Source organism: Aquarana catesbeiana, linkage group LG11, assembly GCF_042186555.1.
Source record: "Aquarana catesbeiana isolate 2022-GZ linkage group LG11, ASM4218655v1, whole genome shotgun sequence".
NCBI lineage: Eukaryota > Metazoa > Chordata > Amphibia > Anura > Ranidae > Aquarana > Aquarana catesbeiana.
The window spans coordinates 15,634,252-15,649,562 of NC_133334.1; the positions used below are offsets into that span (position 1 = coordinate 15,634,252).

The following is a 15,311-nucleotide window of genomic DNA, read 5'->3' on the forward strand; positions in this document are numbered from 1 at the left end:
CTGACCATCTCCTGTACTATGTCTGCAGTCTCTGACCATCTCCTGTAGTATGTCTGCAGTCTCTGATCATCTAGTGTACTATGTCTGCAGTCTCTGACCATCTCCTGTACTATGTCTGCAGTCTCTGATCATCTCCTGTAGTATGTCTGCAGTCTCTGACCATCTCCTGTACTATGTCCGCAGTCTCTAAACATCTCCTGTATCATGTCTGTAGTATTTCTGGGGGCTCTTTCTAACAGACTCTCTAACAGAAGCGCTCTCTGTCTCCATCAGAGAGGCCCCCCTCCAGGTCCCAATAAAGTACTCTTGCTTCTCTTCCTGTATTTTGTTTATTGTACCTGTAAGGATCCCAGGGTAATGAAGACTTCGTGGTGGAGCATCTCTGTGGTTGAGTCGTTGCCATAGAAATATTTGTAAAGCGGAGGAGTTACTAAAATGACCACGCCCATGTGGGGGCGCCAGAAATATTTCTGCACCCAGGCGCCTGTGACCCTAGGATCGGCCCTGGGCTATTGAACTTAATTTTTCTCGGCTTGTTGTACATGTTGTACGTCACCGCGTTCTTGACGTTCATAATTTCTGACATTTGTGTGACCGTGTGTATGCAAGACAAGTTTGAGCCAACATCCTTTGAAAAAAAATCCACAGTTTTGTTATCGGAAAATCCTATCGTGTGTACAGGGCATAAGAGTTTCAATTTGTATGCAATTAGACAGACCCTTGTGCTACATGGTTTTGGTAAATTTGAAGATGAAAATCTGCAGAAAATCTAATAGTGTGTATAGGATCTTAAGCCTCGTACACATGATGCGATTGTTGGCCAACCGAGCGTCTGATTTTTATCAAAAGGGCATGTGCCAGAATCTTGTCTTGCATACTAACGTTACACAATTGTCGTGCCACAAACACAAACATAGTGACGTACTACGAGGAATTTCAGCTCTTGAGCGCCACCCTTTGGGCCCCTTCTGCTAGTATCGTGTTTTGTGAGCATTGATTCCGAGCATGCGTGTTTGTACTTTTCGACTTTTGTGTGACGGATTTGTGTACTGACCATACGAAAATAAGACATCAAGCTGTTGTCAGACAAAAATTTACTAGCCTATCATCCAATATTTGTTGGCCGGTAAATGGAACAACAATTGTCAAAAGGAGCGTACTAACGGTAAGATTTTAGGACAACAGTCTGTCAACAGACAATCCCCTGCCAACAATCGAACCGTGTGTACGAGGCTTAAGTCCCTTTCTGTCTCCTGCGGGCTTTCTGGAAACCATACGATCAACTGATAAATAATATTAGGATCAACACCAATCTCATTAAATCAAATTATGTTGCAATAGAAATATATCCCTCCCAAACTTTGACTTTGATTGTTTGTGGGTTGATGGTAATATATTCAAGGAATCATTGATAAGCACTGAAGGCAAGGGTAAGTTTTCAAATAAACATAAAAGTAAACATATAAATAAAAATAAGAGTGTGGATACAAGATGCAGCATGAAAAGGTTGCAAGTGGCAAGAATGAGGTACCAGGGGGGATAGAGGCAATGGTTACTAACATCACATGCCCTTTGGGTACATCCACTAGGTAGGCCTCTCCATGGTGAGCTACATGGACCAACCCCTAGGAATGACAATGGCAACTTCCACTTGGAGAGGAGAAAAATCTATGTGAATCCCATAGGGTCCCTACCAGGGAACAAGAAGCTACCACATTTAAGGCCTGTACACACTATACAAAACTCAGATGGGAAAATTTGTACGACGAGCTGTCTGTGGATTTTCAGATCGTTAGTACGGTGCTTTAGACAGCCGATTTCACTTTTTTGTCAGACAAAAGCTGGATGAGCAGACTAGTAAATTTTTGATGAAGGACAGCTCAACGTCCGATTTTTGGATGGTCAGTACAGAAATCGTCACACAAAAGTCGAAAGTACAAACACGCATGATCGGAATCTAGGAACGACCCAGAAGAGTTCGGTCTTGTAAACCAGTAGTCATCAACCCTGTCCTCATGGCCCACTAACAGGCCAGGTTTTATGTATTACCTTGGGGAGATGCAGAATAGAATACTGCAATCACTGAGCAGCAAATGATAACACCTGTGATGTACTTCAGTTATCTTGCAAACCTGGTCTGCTAGTGGGCCCTGAGGACAGGGTTGATGACCACTATTGTAAACTAAAATTCATAATCTAGAATTAACATTCGTGACACAGCAATTGATGAAATGTCGAAAATGCAGCGCACATATTTATCTTCTTTAATAGGATAATAATGAAGCTGCTTTGCTGGTGATACTGATGCAGTTATGCCAAACATATTTTAAAAGGCATTTGTTTTGTAAGATCTGAAAATCGCGAACCAACGCTCACCAAACTTCTACTAACACGAAATTAGCAGAAGGGGCCCAAAGGGTGGCGCTCGAGAAACAAACTTTCTCTTTATACTCTCGTAGTACGTCGACAATTCGCGGATAGTTTGTATGCTAGACAAAATCCTGCACACACGCTTTTGACAAGAATCAGATGCTCTAACCATGTACAGTATACGAGGCTTTACAAATGATTTGGGGGCCAGACATATGTATCAGTCAACCTCAATCACCTTTTGTAATGGGGAAATCCCCAAGTGTGGGGGGTGAAAAGAAAAAGAAGGAGTGGGACCAGATAAAGAGGAGAGAGAACCCAAAAAAGGAAAAATCTAGCAATCAGTCACTCAACTATTAAGATCTTTAGTGTATCTAGTTGGGTTTACAGGAGGGGAAACAATTTTTCTTACGTAATATTGTACCTATGCTCCATCTTGAACCCCTCCCCCCATTACATCTATATGAGGTGTTTGTGGATCTGAAAAAAAAAAAAATCATTAGAAATCTTACTGTGAAAATGTATTATGCCATGATGGGTGAAAATAACGCTAGGGAAGCAAAAACACTGGCAGGAAGTGAAATAGGCTATAATGAGATGTTGGCTTTGGATATTTTGGAGGAACTCTGGGAAGAGGGGTAGTTGGAGAAAATTGAATTGCTGGAGAAGGCAATAGGAGGAAACTTTGAGGGTGAACTATAACAGATGATGGTCATGTGGAGGGCGTGGCTTAGCTATTGAAGTGTGAGGACGCACTGCCAGGAGCTCTGCACTGGAACGGGCAGAGAACCACCCGTAGAACCGAACAACCAACCCAGCTTCACATGCCAGGGGACCGCAAACACCCGCCGGCCACCGAGGAACCTGAAATCTCTCACTATTTCTTGAGACAGCAGCAAATCTCCTCACCGGCCGGCCGGAGCAAGATGGCACCACCACGAGTTCCTCAGGCGAGTACCGCCGCATCAAGTAAGAAGGGCACGCAGGCAGCTGTCTCCGCAGCGGAGGAGGATTTTCCTCCTCTCCCACACAGGACACACTCCCCCATACAGTCCCCTGCTAACCCATTTGCGGACACTCCATTGCCATCAGAGGGCACAGGGGGTATGAGCAGCCTTGTGGAGGGATCCCTAAGGGACATAGTTTTGGGCCTACCCACCAAGCAGGACTTAAACGCCATGGCAACTTCAATTGTTAATGCTCTCACTAGAGAATTACATGACTTGAAGCAGCAAGTAGATACAGTGGAGGAGAGGGTAACTGTTATTGAATCCTCCAATACAGCCACTGAAGCCCACATTACATCCCTAGAGAAAGAGCATAAGGCTTTCCGTCGCCATCTTGTGGATGTCCACTTACGGCTCGATGACGGCGAAAACAGGAGCAGGCGGAACAACCTACGCCTCAGAGGTATTCCAGAGGCCACCATGGGCCCAGATCTCCGTTTCACTGTTGTTGCTATTTTAAACCAGGTTCTGGGCAAACCACCTACCGCAGATTTGGAACTGGATAGGGTGCACCGCATACCGGGTCCCAGGGCCCCTCCTCCCGCCCAGCGGATATCGGCTGACCTTGATCTCCCCTGGGATGTACTGTGCAGGGTGCACTTTTTTAAATTAAAGAGGACATCTTGCGCCTAGCCTGGGAGAGGGGCTCGATTGATTTTGACGGGGCTTCCATACGCATCTTTCCTGATGTATCCAGGCAAACACGTGTTATGCGAGGGCTGATGCGGCCCCTGTTGGAAGTGATACGGAAAGCTGATGCCACCTACCGCTGGGGCCATCCCTTTCACCTGAATGTTAAAAAGCAAGGATCTGAATTTCACCTCCGCACACCTGATCAGCTCGCCAACCTGTTCCACTTCATTGCCAGACCCACGATCAATGTGCCCAACTGGTTTGATTTTTTGCTTTCCCAGGAGACACCAGGTCCAGCTACACCCAGGCAACAACGGATCAGACGCTCACGTTCTCGCCCGCCAAACCGAGAAGCCGTCAGACTGCATCCGACATCCTCTGAGGACTAATCAATCTCCAATCTACAGGAACTGGTAAGACTTCGCAGCATTATCTGTCTACAGCTTCTATCACCTCCCCTCTGTTTGGCAACCCACCCAGGAACATTTCCGTCGACTGCCAAGAACTTGACTATACCTAGGAGACATGTTTTTGTGGGCTCTCTCTCACTTTTTCCACTACTGACTGGCCAAATATGTCTCCCACAGAAGAAGACGTCTCCACTCTGAGTGATTTTTTTTTTCTTTTTTGTTTTTCTTTTTGGGTTTCGCTGGGAGGGGTGGGGGTGTATTGTACACACTGTGTTGGCAGACCGCAACAGGATTTGACTTGTGTGTATCTGCGCACTGCTCCCCTGGCCTGGCTTTTCTCCGTGATGGGTGGTGGGGTGGATGACTGCTTGGGAGGGGTCCGGTGCACTACCCTATGCTCCTTACCTTGGGGCATATTTAACATCCCTTGATTGTCAATATTGGGATCATGCCTAATTGCACTCCGTTTGGTCCCGTCTTCGAGGCCCTTCTGGGATGTGATGCCGGACCTTACCTCCGTCGATTGTCCCCTCATGCGCCGGTGGGAGTCGTGTGCTGATCTGCATAGGTTTTGATACAACGGGGCCTAACCGGCAGGGATACAAATACAGGCTGCTTTGTGTTATGTGTTTTTGTGGGTTTCATTTTTTCTTTTTGTGTTATTTCTAGGTTATGTATACTTGCAGATTTTTTTGCCTTTGCTCTTCCACCCGTTTATGGAGAGTATCTTCTTTACAGGAAAGATGGTGTCCCGGTCTTGATGCACTGGGGAATGGGACGCGGGGGGTTCCGTGCAGGCCATGCCCATTGGTTCGTGTGGCACTGAAGCCTGATGGTCTTACACCAGCATATTATAAGACCTTTTTTAAGATGCTCTCCAAACCATTGGTATCTGCACTTAACTCGATCACAAAAGGCAATTCTTTTCCCATAGACACCCTTAGAGCCTACATATCCCTTATTCCAAAGCAGGGGTAGGATCTACTGCGTTGTGGGAGCTATCGGCTGATAGCTCTCCTAAACGCTGACCTGAAATTATTTGCCAAGATATTGGGGAACAGTTGCTTCCACATATACCGAGCCTAATCCATAAAGACCAAGCGGGCTTTGTACCTCAGCGAGAACCCCGTGACAACACCATTAGGGTGGTTAACCTTATACATGCTGCTAGGACCTCACGGGGACCCCTTCTCCTGCTGTCAACAGACTCGGAAAAGGCTTTCGACCGGGTAGATTGGTCATTTATATGGGCCACCTTAGAGCATATTGGTCTCCGCGCTTCGATGCTCAGCTGGATACTGTCTCTCTATTCCCATCCCACAGCCGCGGTGAAGATTACTGAGACAAGGTCGAGCTACTTTAACATTTGAAATGGTAACCGACAGGGCTGTCCTCTGTCCCCGCTGATCTTTATACTCACCCTAGAACCCTTTCTATGTAGGATAAGGGTAAACCCGGGTGTTATTGGTTACCGCAAGTCCTCTGGGGCTCATAAAGTTGCTGCCTTTGCGAATGACCTCATTTTCTTCTTGGCAGACCCACTTGCCTCGCTCCCTATGTTACTTCACTCCCTTCAGGAATATGGGGCTCTATCCCTCTTTCAAATAAATATGACCAAATCCTCCCTACTTAATATTACGGTGGGCTCGGACACAATACGTCAACTGCGCTCAGAATACCAATTTCACTGGGCAACTAACACTATCCCCTATTTAGGAGTAGAAATTACCCCTGACCCTGCAAATCTCTGTCAAGCGAATTTTGCTCCATTACTTCATCGTCTCAAAATGGACTTACATCATTGGCACTCCCTTACTTTAACCTGGTACAGACGATGTAACGCCATCAAGATGACCGCACTGCCGAGGGTGCTCTATCTGTTACAAGCCCTCCCCATTCGCCTTCCACACTCTTTCTTCAAGCGAAATGACAAAATATTTCGACAATTTGTCTGGTCGCACCGGAAGCCTCGCATTAAACTGCAAATACTCCATATGGCAAAGCACGGGGGGGGGAGGGTTGGCCTCCCTGAAATGAAAGCCTACTACAGAGCAGCACACCTTAATAGGGTGATCGATTGGTATTGTCATGCGGAGGCAAAACAGTGGGTAACAATGGAGTTGGAGGACTCCGACGGCACAGCCAAGAGCTGGCCTTGGATCACCACTCCACTACCAAAAGCCCTTGTTGACCACCCTACCCTGGGAAGCACAATTCAGGTCCCTAGAGATACCTTCCGACAATCCTCGCTATCCCCGCTGCCCTCCCCCACGGTGCCAATTTTGGGTAATCCAGACTTCCTGCCCGGCTGTCAGGGTCCAATATATAGGTCCCTGTCGGCGGGGGGGAGGTGGCCTCACCTTCACGACTTTCTTGGACTGAATGGCCAACTCACTGCAGCTGCTGGGTTGGAAGACTCCAGCCCACCACTGGATTTCTTGAGTGGACTCCAACTGCATAACTACCTACGCCGATGTACACGGACTCTGGGCAGTTCGCGTCCGCTTACAGAGTTGGAACAAATATGTCACCGCAGAGAACCTACCCGCCACTCCCTGTCCTTAATCTATTCCTCCTTGATCTCCCCGGATGAGGGGTTTATTCCCCCTTTCCTCTCTAAATGGGAGGAAGACTTGGGAGTTCGCTTCAATGAATCACAGAGGGAAAAGATTTTACATTTCGCCCAGAAATCTTCCTTGGCCACCAGGGTTCAAGAGACCTGTTATAAAATTGTGACTCGGTGGTACAGAGTGCCATCCACTCTGCACCGTTTTTTTCCACAGGTCTCGAGTCTCTGCTGGCGCTGTGGGGTGGGAGAGGGAACAATGTTCCACATTTTCTGGGACTGCCCCAAAATTAAACCCTACTGGCAGGAGGTGGCACGCATGATCAGGCATCTGACCAATGTTACTTTTGAGGGGTATCCTGGGGCATGCTTGCTGCACCTCTCTAGACGACTATCCAGCTACTGAATGCAGCCAAGGCATGCATACCCTTGTCTTGGAGATCGGAGACCCCACCAACGAAATCCCAGTGGTATGCCAAGATCAATGAGTTGCGTGACATGGAAGATCTCACTGCCACTCTGTACGGTAGGGAGGAGGTCTTTCGGGAAACATGGCGTCCTTGGCAGCACTTCATCTATTCTGAGACATACCTCCGTGAGGTGGCACAGACTGAATGACTCCCGGATTGGGGTCACCGCCTGGTCGGGGGGCTTCGCCACCGTTTCTTCCTCCTTTTTACCCTTCTCATACATCCTTCTTTTTTAACCTACTGGTCTCTACCCTTCTACTCACCCCCCCCCCTTCTTTTTTCAATTCTTTCCTTTAGCTGGATCTCCTTCCCCTCTTTTTTCCCTCATCTCTTTCTTTGTCTCTGTCTTCTATAATTCTCCAGTTCTGTGAAGGTTTAGTCAGATATGATGAATATCATGGTTTGCGTCACACCTTGGTTGTATCCCACAGCTGGACTCTGCTGGTCCCCTAACCAGCTGAGAATGTTTCATTCACTGTCTGGTCGTGATAGTTATACGGTCTAAATGAGTAAATAGGGTCATTCTCAGGAAACTTCTCCTGTTGGGCATACAGACAGCCCTTTCACATGACCCATTTCTTTCACATGTATGTTATGCAGATCGTATAACCAAGGGAAATGTTGCATTACACTATTGTTATGGCACCTAACCCTGTAAATGACTTATTTCTATTCTTGTTTTTATTATATCCATTTACGCTGTGTTGTGCTTTTTTGTCCACCGAACTGTAACATCTCTTTTTGAAAAATAAAAAAATTACAAAAAAAAAAAAAGATGACGGTCATGTCTAAAGCCTCCTTCCATCCCGACTGACTGAAAGGCAATTTCATTCCCACTTTCTAGGGAGCCGTTTACTCTGAGATCATCCCGGTTTGTAAGGAAGCCAGAATTGATTTTAGATCTAATTTGTCATGTAAGGAGACGTAAGTTATATGGGGTCTGATGGATAATGCCAATGTGTAGTTGTTTATGGTGCACAAAGCTATGCCAGAAGAGATGTGTGGTGGCATTAAGTACATTTGCACTGCACCTTGCCACAGCTTGTGTTTGGGTTCCATTAATAACATCGCAAGTACTTTCTGATGGACGTCCAGAAGTTCTGCCTTAAGAAATAAAACTTAAGACAGTCTCACCTTATAAAAACACAAATAATATTATGTTGTCATCTCTTTATTGAATGAATAATTTCATGAATCAAGTTCATTCATGCATGACATATGTAACATATCAAAAAATGATTAGCTGAAGTCAAGTATGTAAGATAATAAGTTGGCTTTTAAAATCTAGTTAGGTGTAAGCATTACATGATATTTAAAAAAAAAATCACACACATTCATTTGGTCATTTACTAATCAGAAAAAATGTTTTAGAGTTTGTGTAATTAAAATAAAAATAAAAAGCGTTGTTGAAGTCCACGGTCAGCAGATGGTTTACAAGTTGAAGAATCTCACCACAATAATTGCTCTCCATATGAGAAGAGATTTTATCTGAGAAATTAGGATAGAGATGAGATTACATCACTTGTAAAGTGTCAATTATACATTTGAAAACTTGGTTTTCTAAAACCAATATAAAATATATACTGTATAACATACAACATGTTGCTTTCTGTTAGGTTCCAAAATCTCAGTGCTCAATAAGTTGTCTCCCAGGATACCGGGAAGTTCCCAGCTCTTCCATACACCCTTGTTGTCATAGTTGTGTCCTGTGTTCATATGGAGAAATATCAAATATTACAGGTAATGCCTATGAAATATTACTGTGGTTATGCTCTTTTGTATGTATTGTCTCTAAAGAACATTAAAAAGGCCGAATTGTAACCTAGAAATAAACGACATAGTTGATTTGATATGTTGACGCATATTAATATTTGATTATATTAATATATATAAACCAGACAAGATATCCTGTAAGTGATCACAGTATTCATTGATTTTATTTTGTTTTCCAGGTAGTGAAAACTGCATGAAATGTCCCGATCATGAATGGCCAAATGAGAACAGAACTCACTGTATTCCCAAGGAAGTAGAATTTCTTTCCTTCACTGATGACACGCTCTCACTAGTTTTTATAACCTTCTCACTGTTGTGTTTTGGGAAGACTCTTCTAGTACTCGTCATTTTTATTTTACACCAGGACACACCAGTTGTGAAAGCCAATAACAAGAGCCTCAGCTTTGTCCTCCTGGTCTCCATCATGTTGGGTTTCCTCTGTGTGTTCCTCTTCCTGGGTCGTCCTGTGGATGTAACCTGCTTGTTACGCCAAATTTCTTTTGGAATTCTCTTTACAATAGCCGTATCTTCTGTATTGGCCAAGACTATCATGGTTTGCATTGCCTTCAAAGCAACCAAACCCAACAGCGTGTGGAGGAAATGGATTGGAGTAAAACTGCCCACCTGTATAGTCTTAGCTTGTTCTTCTATTCAGGTTATAATCTGTATTAGTTGGTTTTCCATCTCTCCTCCCTTCCAGGAATTGGACACACACTCCTACCAGGAGAAGATCATCATTCAGTGTAATGAAGGGTCAGTTATCGGGTTCTACTCTGTCCTGGGTTATATGGGGATCCTGGCTGCTGTCAGTTTTATTATAGCTTTTTTTGTCAGGACATTACCGGACAGTTTTAATGAAGCCAAATACATCACCTTCAGCATGCTGGTGTTCTGCAGTGTCTGGATTGCCATGATCCCGGCCTATCTGAGCACCAAAGGAAAATACACGGTGGCTGTGGAGATATTCGCCATACTGATTTCAAATAATGGTCTCTTATATTGTATATTTCTTACAAAATGCTTTATAATTCTCTGTAGGCCGGAACTGAATACAAAAGTCTATCTGCACAGTCAAAGAAATATATAAAAACTCTTTTATTTTAAGACATCACAAAATGTGGAAAGTTATGCAAATGATACATCACTTTTTGATTTGGCAAAGTTGAAAAAAGTAATATAACATTTTAAAATCCTACTTATAGTATAAGAGAACATCTTTCAAAAGCAAAAAATCAAATATACAGTATGTCAACAAAATTTAAATACTTAATAAAGAATCCAATCATCAAGATATGCATGCTTCCAAATCCTTAAAAACCACAAAAACAAAGAAACAAACACACAGCCATAAAACCAGACATTTGTACTTGTACCATAAAACCTAAAGTGTGAACTCCAGACAACCGATTGCATCTCTGTAATCATTAATACATCATTAAATGTATTTTTCAAATGCTAGAAGTGCAAGTATCTGAATGTGATGTAGTTTTGACCTCTTTTGGTCCCTTGACTGCAGATGTCCAACCGGGAGAGGGGGAAGCAATACAAGTAGCCAATCGGTTGTATTGAATTATACGAAGCATGCTGATAGAAGTGATATGTATGTACACAGTACAATCCTCCTCACTCCTCTTTCCCTCTGTAAGGCTAAGCCCTAGGTTTCAATTAAAGGCGGAGTGTCTAATGGGAGGCAATCCCATCCTTATAGCAGCCTAGGCGGGAGATACTCTTATTCTATTACTATGCACGATAGCAGAATTATTAAACAGAAAAGTAGTGATTATTAGGCCTTTATTCCCAATTCCAAGATGGTGGGAGGAGCCAAGGGTCCATGCTAAAGATGGTCAACATGGTGGTTACCTGGTCAACATGTGGTGGTAATAAATACAGGCATAGACATCCCATTTCCCCGTGAGTAAGCCATGATGGGTGTGGTGAAATGCTTTGGGGGTGGAGCTACATGTTTTTTGCATTTTTGTTTTGTTGAGCACAGCAATATATATATTGTAAGGTTTGCACATACAGTAAAACCTTGGTTTGAGAGTAATTTGGTTTGAGAGCGTTTTGCAAGACAAGCTACATTTTTAAATACATTTTGACTTGAAATACAAGTAGCGTCATGTCACAACTGAGTATAAAAGAGAAGAGAGGCGCCTCTAAGTGTAGCAATATGGTTACATTTAATGAAGGTACAACATTTAGCAACTCACATGGTTGATGATTAAAACAGGAACATCTAAGTATTCAGGCATCCGGAGTAAAGCTGTCCACATAGACCATTCTCCTCACCGCCATCAATGCCGTCCCTTCCACACTGCGGTCCGTGAGCCGTTCAATCGCTCTACTGCAGGGTAGTCTTCCTGGTCGGATTGCAGACTCACGGCGGTGAGGAGGATGGTCTATGTGGACATCTTTACCCCGGATGCCTGCATACTTAGATATGCCTCTTTTAATCATCAACCATGTGAGTTGCTAAATGTTGGACCTTCATTAGCCACTGAAGATTTTACCCCCTTCCTAACGAGAGCACTTTTTGCGTCGCTTTAACTGACAATTGTGCGGTCATGCGACGGTACACCAAAACAAAATTGACGTCCTTTTTTTCCCACAAATAGAGCTTTCTTTTGGTGGTATTTTTTGTGCTATAAACAAAAAAAGAGCAACAATTTTGAAAAAAAAGCAATACTTTTTACTTTTTGCTATAGTAAATATCCCCTAAAAATATATTAAAAAAAATAATTTTTTCCTCAGTTTAGGCTGATACTTATTCTTCTACAAATTTTTGGTAAAAAAAAATCACAATAAGCGAATATTGATTGGTTTGCGCAAAAGTTATAGCGTCTACAAATTAGGGGATAGTTTTATGGCATTTTTATTATTAATTTTTTTTATTAGTAATGGCGGCGATCTGCGATTTTTATCGTGACTGCGACATTACTGCGGACACATCGGACACTTTTTTTACACTATTTTGGGACCATTGTCATTTATACAGCGATCAGTGCTATAAAAATGCACTGATTACTGTGTAAATGACACTGGCAGGGAAGGGGTTAAACACTAAGGGGCGATCAAGGGGTTAAGTGTGTCCTAGGGAGTGATTGTGATTCTAACTGTGGGGGGGTGGGCTACCACTCACATGACAGCAATCACTGCTCCAGATGACAGGGAGCAGTGATCTCTGTCATGTCACTAGGCAGAATGGGGAAATTCCTTGTTTACATAGGCACTTCTCCATTCTGAGGCTCCGTGACACGATCGCCGGGACACCAGCAGACATCGAGTCCGTGGGTCCCGCGGGTGGGGTCACGCTCTACGATCGCCCGCTAGCCTCGCCAATTAATTACAGCTACGCCCATTTGCCCAGCGCTGCCACTGTGCCGACGTATCTCGGCGTGCAGTGGTCGGCAAGTGGTTAATGATAGTGTCAGGAGCATCTAGTGCTCCTGCTCCTCATTCCAGCATCCCGGGTTAGACTCTGATGTAAGGGGGAACAGTGTGGCCTCTGGTGTAAAAGGGAACTCTGATGTAAGGGGTGCTCTGATAACCCTGATTTACCTTAGTGTACTCACTCAGAGGCAGGAAAGAGAAGGGGGGAGACTTCAGTCAAAGACATGGATGTATGGTGAGCTCACTCACCCCTTGGCAGTCAGCACCTCTCATCCAGATGTATCTGAGGCTGCTGGACTTCAAATTTCCAGCCCTGACTTTCCTTTTCTGAGGCATGGCGCCGGGGAGTGGAGTGTAGGAAGACACAGAGGGGAAGGGGCGGGAGGAAGAGGTGCAGATCAAGCCCTCTCTCCTCTCCCATCTGTGTGTGTTTTAGGGGGGGTTGTTAGTGCTGGCTTTAGGCAGCATGAAAGAGCGTGTAACAGACACTCTCGGCCAGCCAGCAACCCTGTTGGGAAGCCATAGTCCAGTCTGAATCATGTGTCCAGGTTTCAGACAGCCTGAAAGCTGGACGCATGATTCCAAACCCGAACTGCCTGGGTGAATCCTGGACAGGTGGCAACCCTAGTGATACGTGTGTTATTGCCGATCAAGCCGCCCGTCTGTCTGCCCTGCTCTGCTAGATTGTATTTCCTTGTGTATGACCTTGGACTGGAATATTGGACTATTCCCTGAACTCAGTCTGCCTTTTTACCTGGACTGTCATAGAACCACTCTGCCTATCGGCCAACTGCAAGTACCTATTTGCTTTGCTCAGTTCGTGCCTGCCCTGGCATGGTAGCCAGGCACTATAATATTGTGTATAAGTCCTGGGGGCAACCGTGCACTGGTAGGTCTGCTTGCCTTATGGGAAAGGGGGGCTGCTATAGGTGAAGCACACAGTAGCCAGCTATAATGTCTGACCACCTGCATTAGGGTAGACGTGACATTATCACAAGCCTTTAACAAAAAAATAAAAAATTCTGTGAAGATGGACACTACTCAGGCTTGCTTATTTGTTGAGGAAATTTGCAAACTGACACGCCAAGTCCATGAACTGTCTGTGCGTGTAAATGCACCTCTAGCAGTAACGCAGAAGCCAGAAACCAAAGTTTATCTGTCTGATCGTTTTTCTGGTGACCTCCGTGTGTTTTCCAACTTTAGAAAATAGTTGTATGCTACACTTTAAGCTTAAGCCACACTCTTCTGGTTCCTAAGCACAGCAGATTATCCTGATTATTACATGGTTGCAGTGGGATCCCCAGTCTTGGGCTTTTAGTTTCCCCGCAGATGACCCAGCCAGAGGGTCAGACGAAGCTTTTTTCAAGGCCTTAGGCTTACTGTATGTTGATCCTTATCGTGCCCACTCAGCTGAAACTAACATTAGTTCATTATGTCAGAAAAAACGCATCGCTGAACAATACTGTTTTGATTTGCACCGCTTGGCATCTGACTCAGGGTGGAATGACCCAGCTCTAAGAAACTAGTTCAGGTTAGTCTTAACTCCATCAAAGATTCCTTAGTTCACTACCCTGAACCAAAGTCATTGAATGAAGCCATGCAAGTAGCCATCCATATAGAAAGGCGTTTACGAGAAAGGCATACAAAAAGGTTTGTTTCTTTGCCCCCCAGTATGCCGCCTACTTCTTCTTCTTCATCAATCCTTCCTGGGCCCTTTCAACCTCTCCTGGAGGATGAGCCCATTCAAATTGGTGCTACCCATTTATCCACTGGGGAAAGGGCTAGAAGAAGATCTCAGGGACTCTGTGGCAACCACGGCCACTTTTTTCGCCAGCTGTCCTAAAAGGCAGAGAAACACCAAGGGTCTACTGCAGGTGGGGTCTGCTTCTATAGACTATACTGTGTCAGTTTCAATCGGAAATAATTCCTGGGCAATAGCCTTAGAGGAGGTGTTCCACAGGGGTAGCGCCACAGGATATCGGGTGGCATAGTCGAGAATCATCAGTATGTAGGAATGACCTTGAGCCGACTTTACCAAGGGACCCACTATATCCATGGCTATCTTCTGGAATGGGACTTCAATTATGGACAGAGGGACCAAAGGGCTCCGGAAGTGGGTCACCGGAGCAGTCAAATGACAGGTGGGACAAGAGGTACAGTATCTCCTTACCTCTGCTTTCAGACCTGGCCAGTAAAACCGGTCGGTGATCCGTGCCTCCATCTTTTCAACTCCCAGGTGTCCCCCTAAAACATTGTCATGGGCCATGTCCAGGACCTTGCGTCTATACTGTTGGGGTACCAATAATTGTTCTACCACATTTTTTTTTTAACTTTGGTAACCCGATAAAGCAATCCATTACATATTGCGAAGTGTGGCCACCGCTCAGAGCGTCTGTGAACAGCATTTTTCAAATCTTGCCACAGATTCTCAATTGGATTTAGGTCTGGACTGTGACTGGGCCATTCTAACACATAAATATGCTTTGATCTAAACCATTCCATTGTAGCTCCGGCTGTATGTTTAGGGTCGTTGTCCTGATGGAAGGTGAACCTCCGCCCCGTCTCAAGTCTTTTGCAGACTCTAACAGGTTTTCTTCTAAGATTGTCCTGTATTTGGCTCCATCCATCTTCCCATCAACTCTGACCAGCTTCCCTGTCCCTGCTGAAGAAAAGCATCCCCACAACATGATGC

At 44.7% G+C, this 15,311-nt stretch overlaps 1 protein-coding gene across 1 annotated transcript in view; it reads left to right on the plus strand.

The window, feature by feature from the left end:
- LOC141112916 (vomeronasal type-2 receptor 26-like) overlaps positions 1 to 10,324 on the plus strand; it is a 62,497-nt gene extending 52,173 nt beyond the window's left edge. Inside the window, exons 5-6 of the mRNA XM_073606021.1 lie at positions 9,073 to 9,196; positions 9,409 to 10,324. Coding sequence (XP_073462122.1) covers positions 9,073 to 9,196; positions 9,409 to 10,316 — 1,032 coding nt within the window. The 3' untranslated portion in view covers positions 10,317 to 10,324. The remainder of the gene's footprint in view (positions 1 to 9,072; positions 9,197 to 9,408) is intronic.
- The last annotated feature ends 4,987 nt before the right edge of the window (positions 10,325 to 15,311 follow it).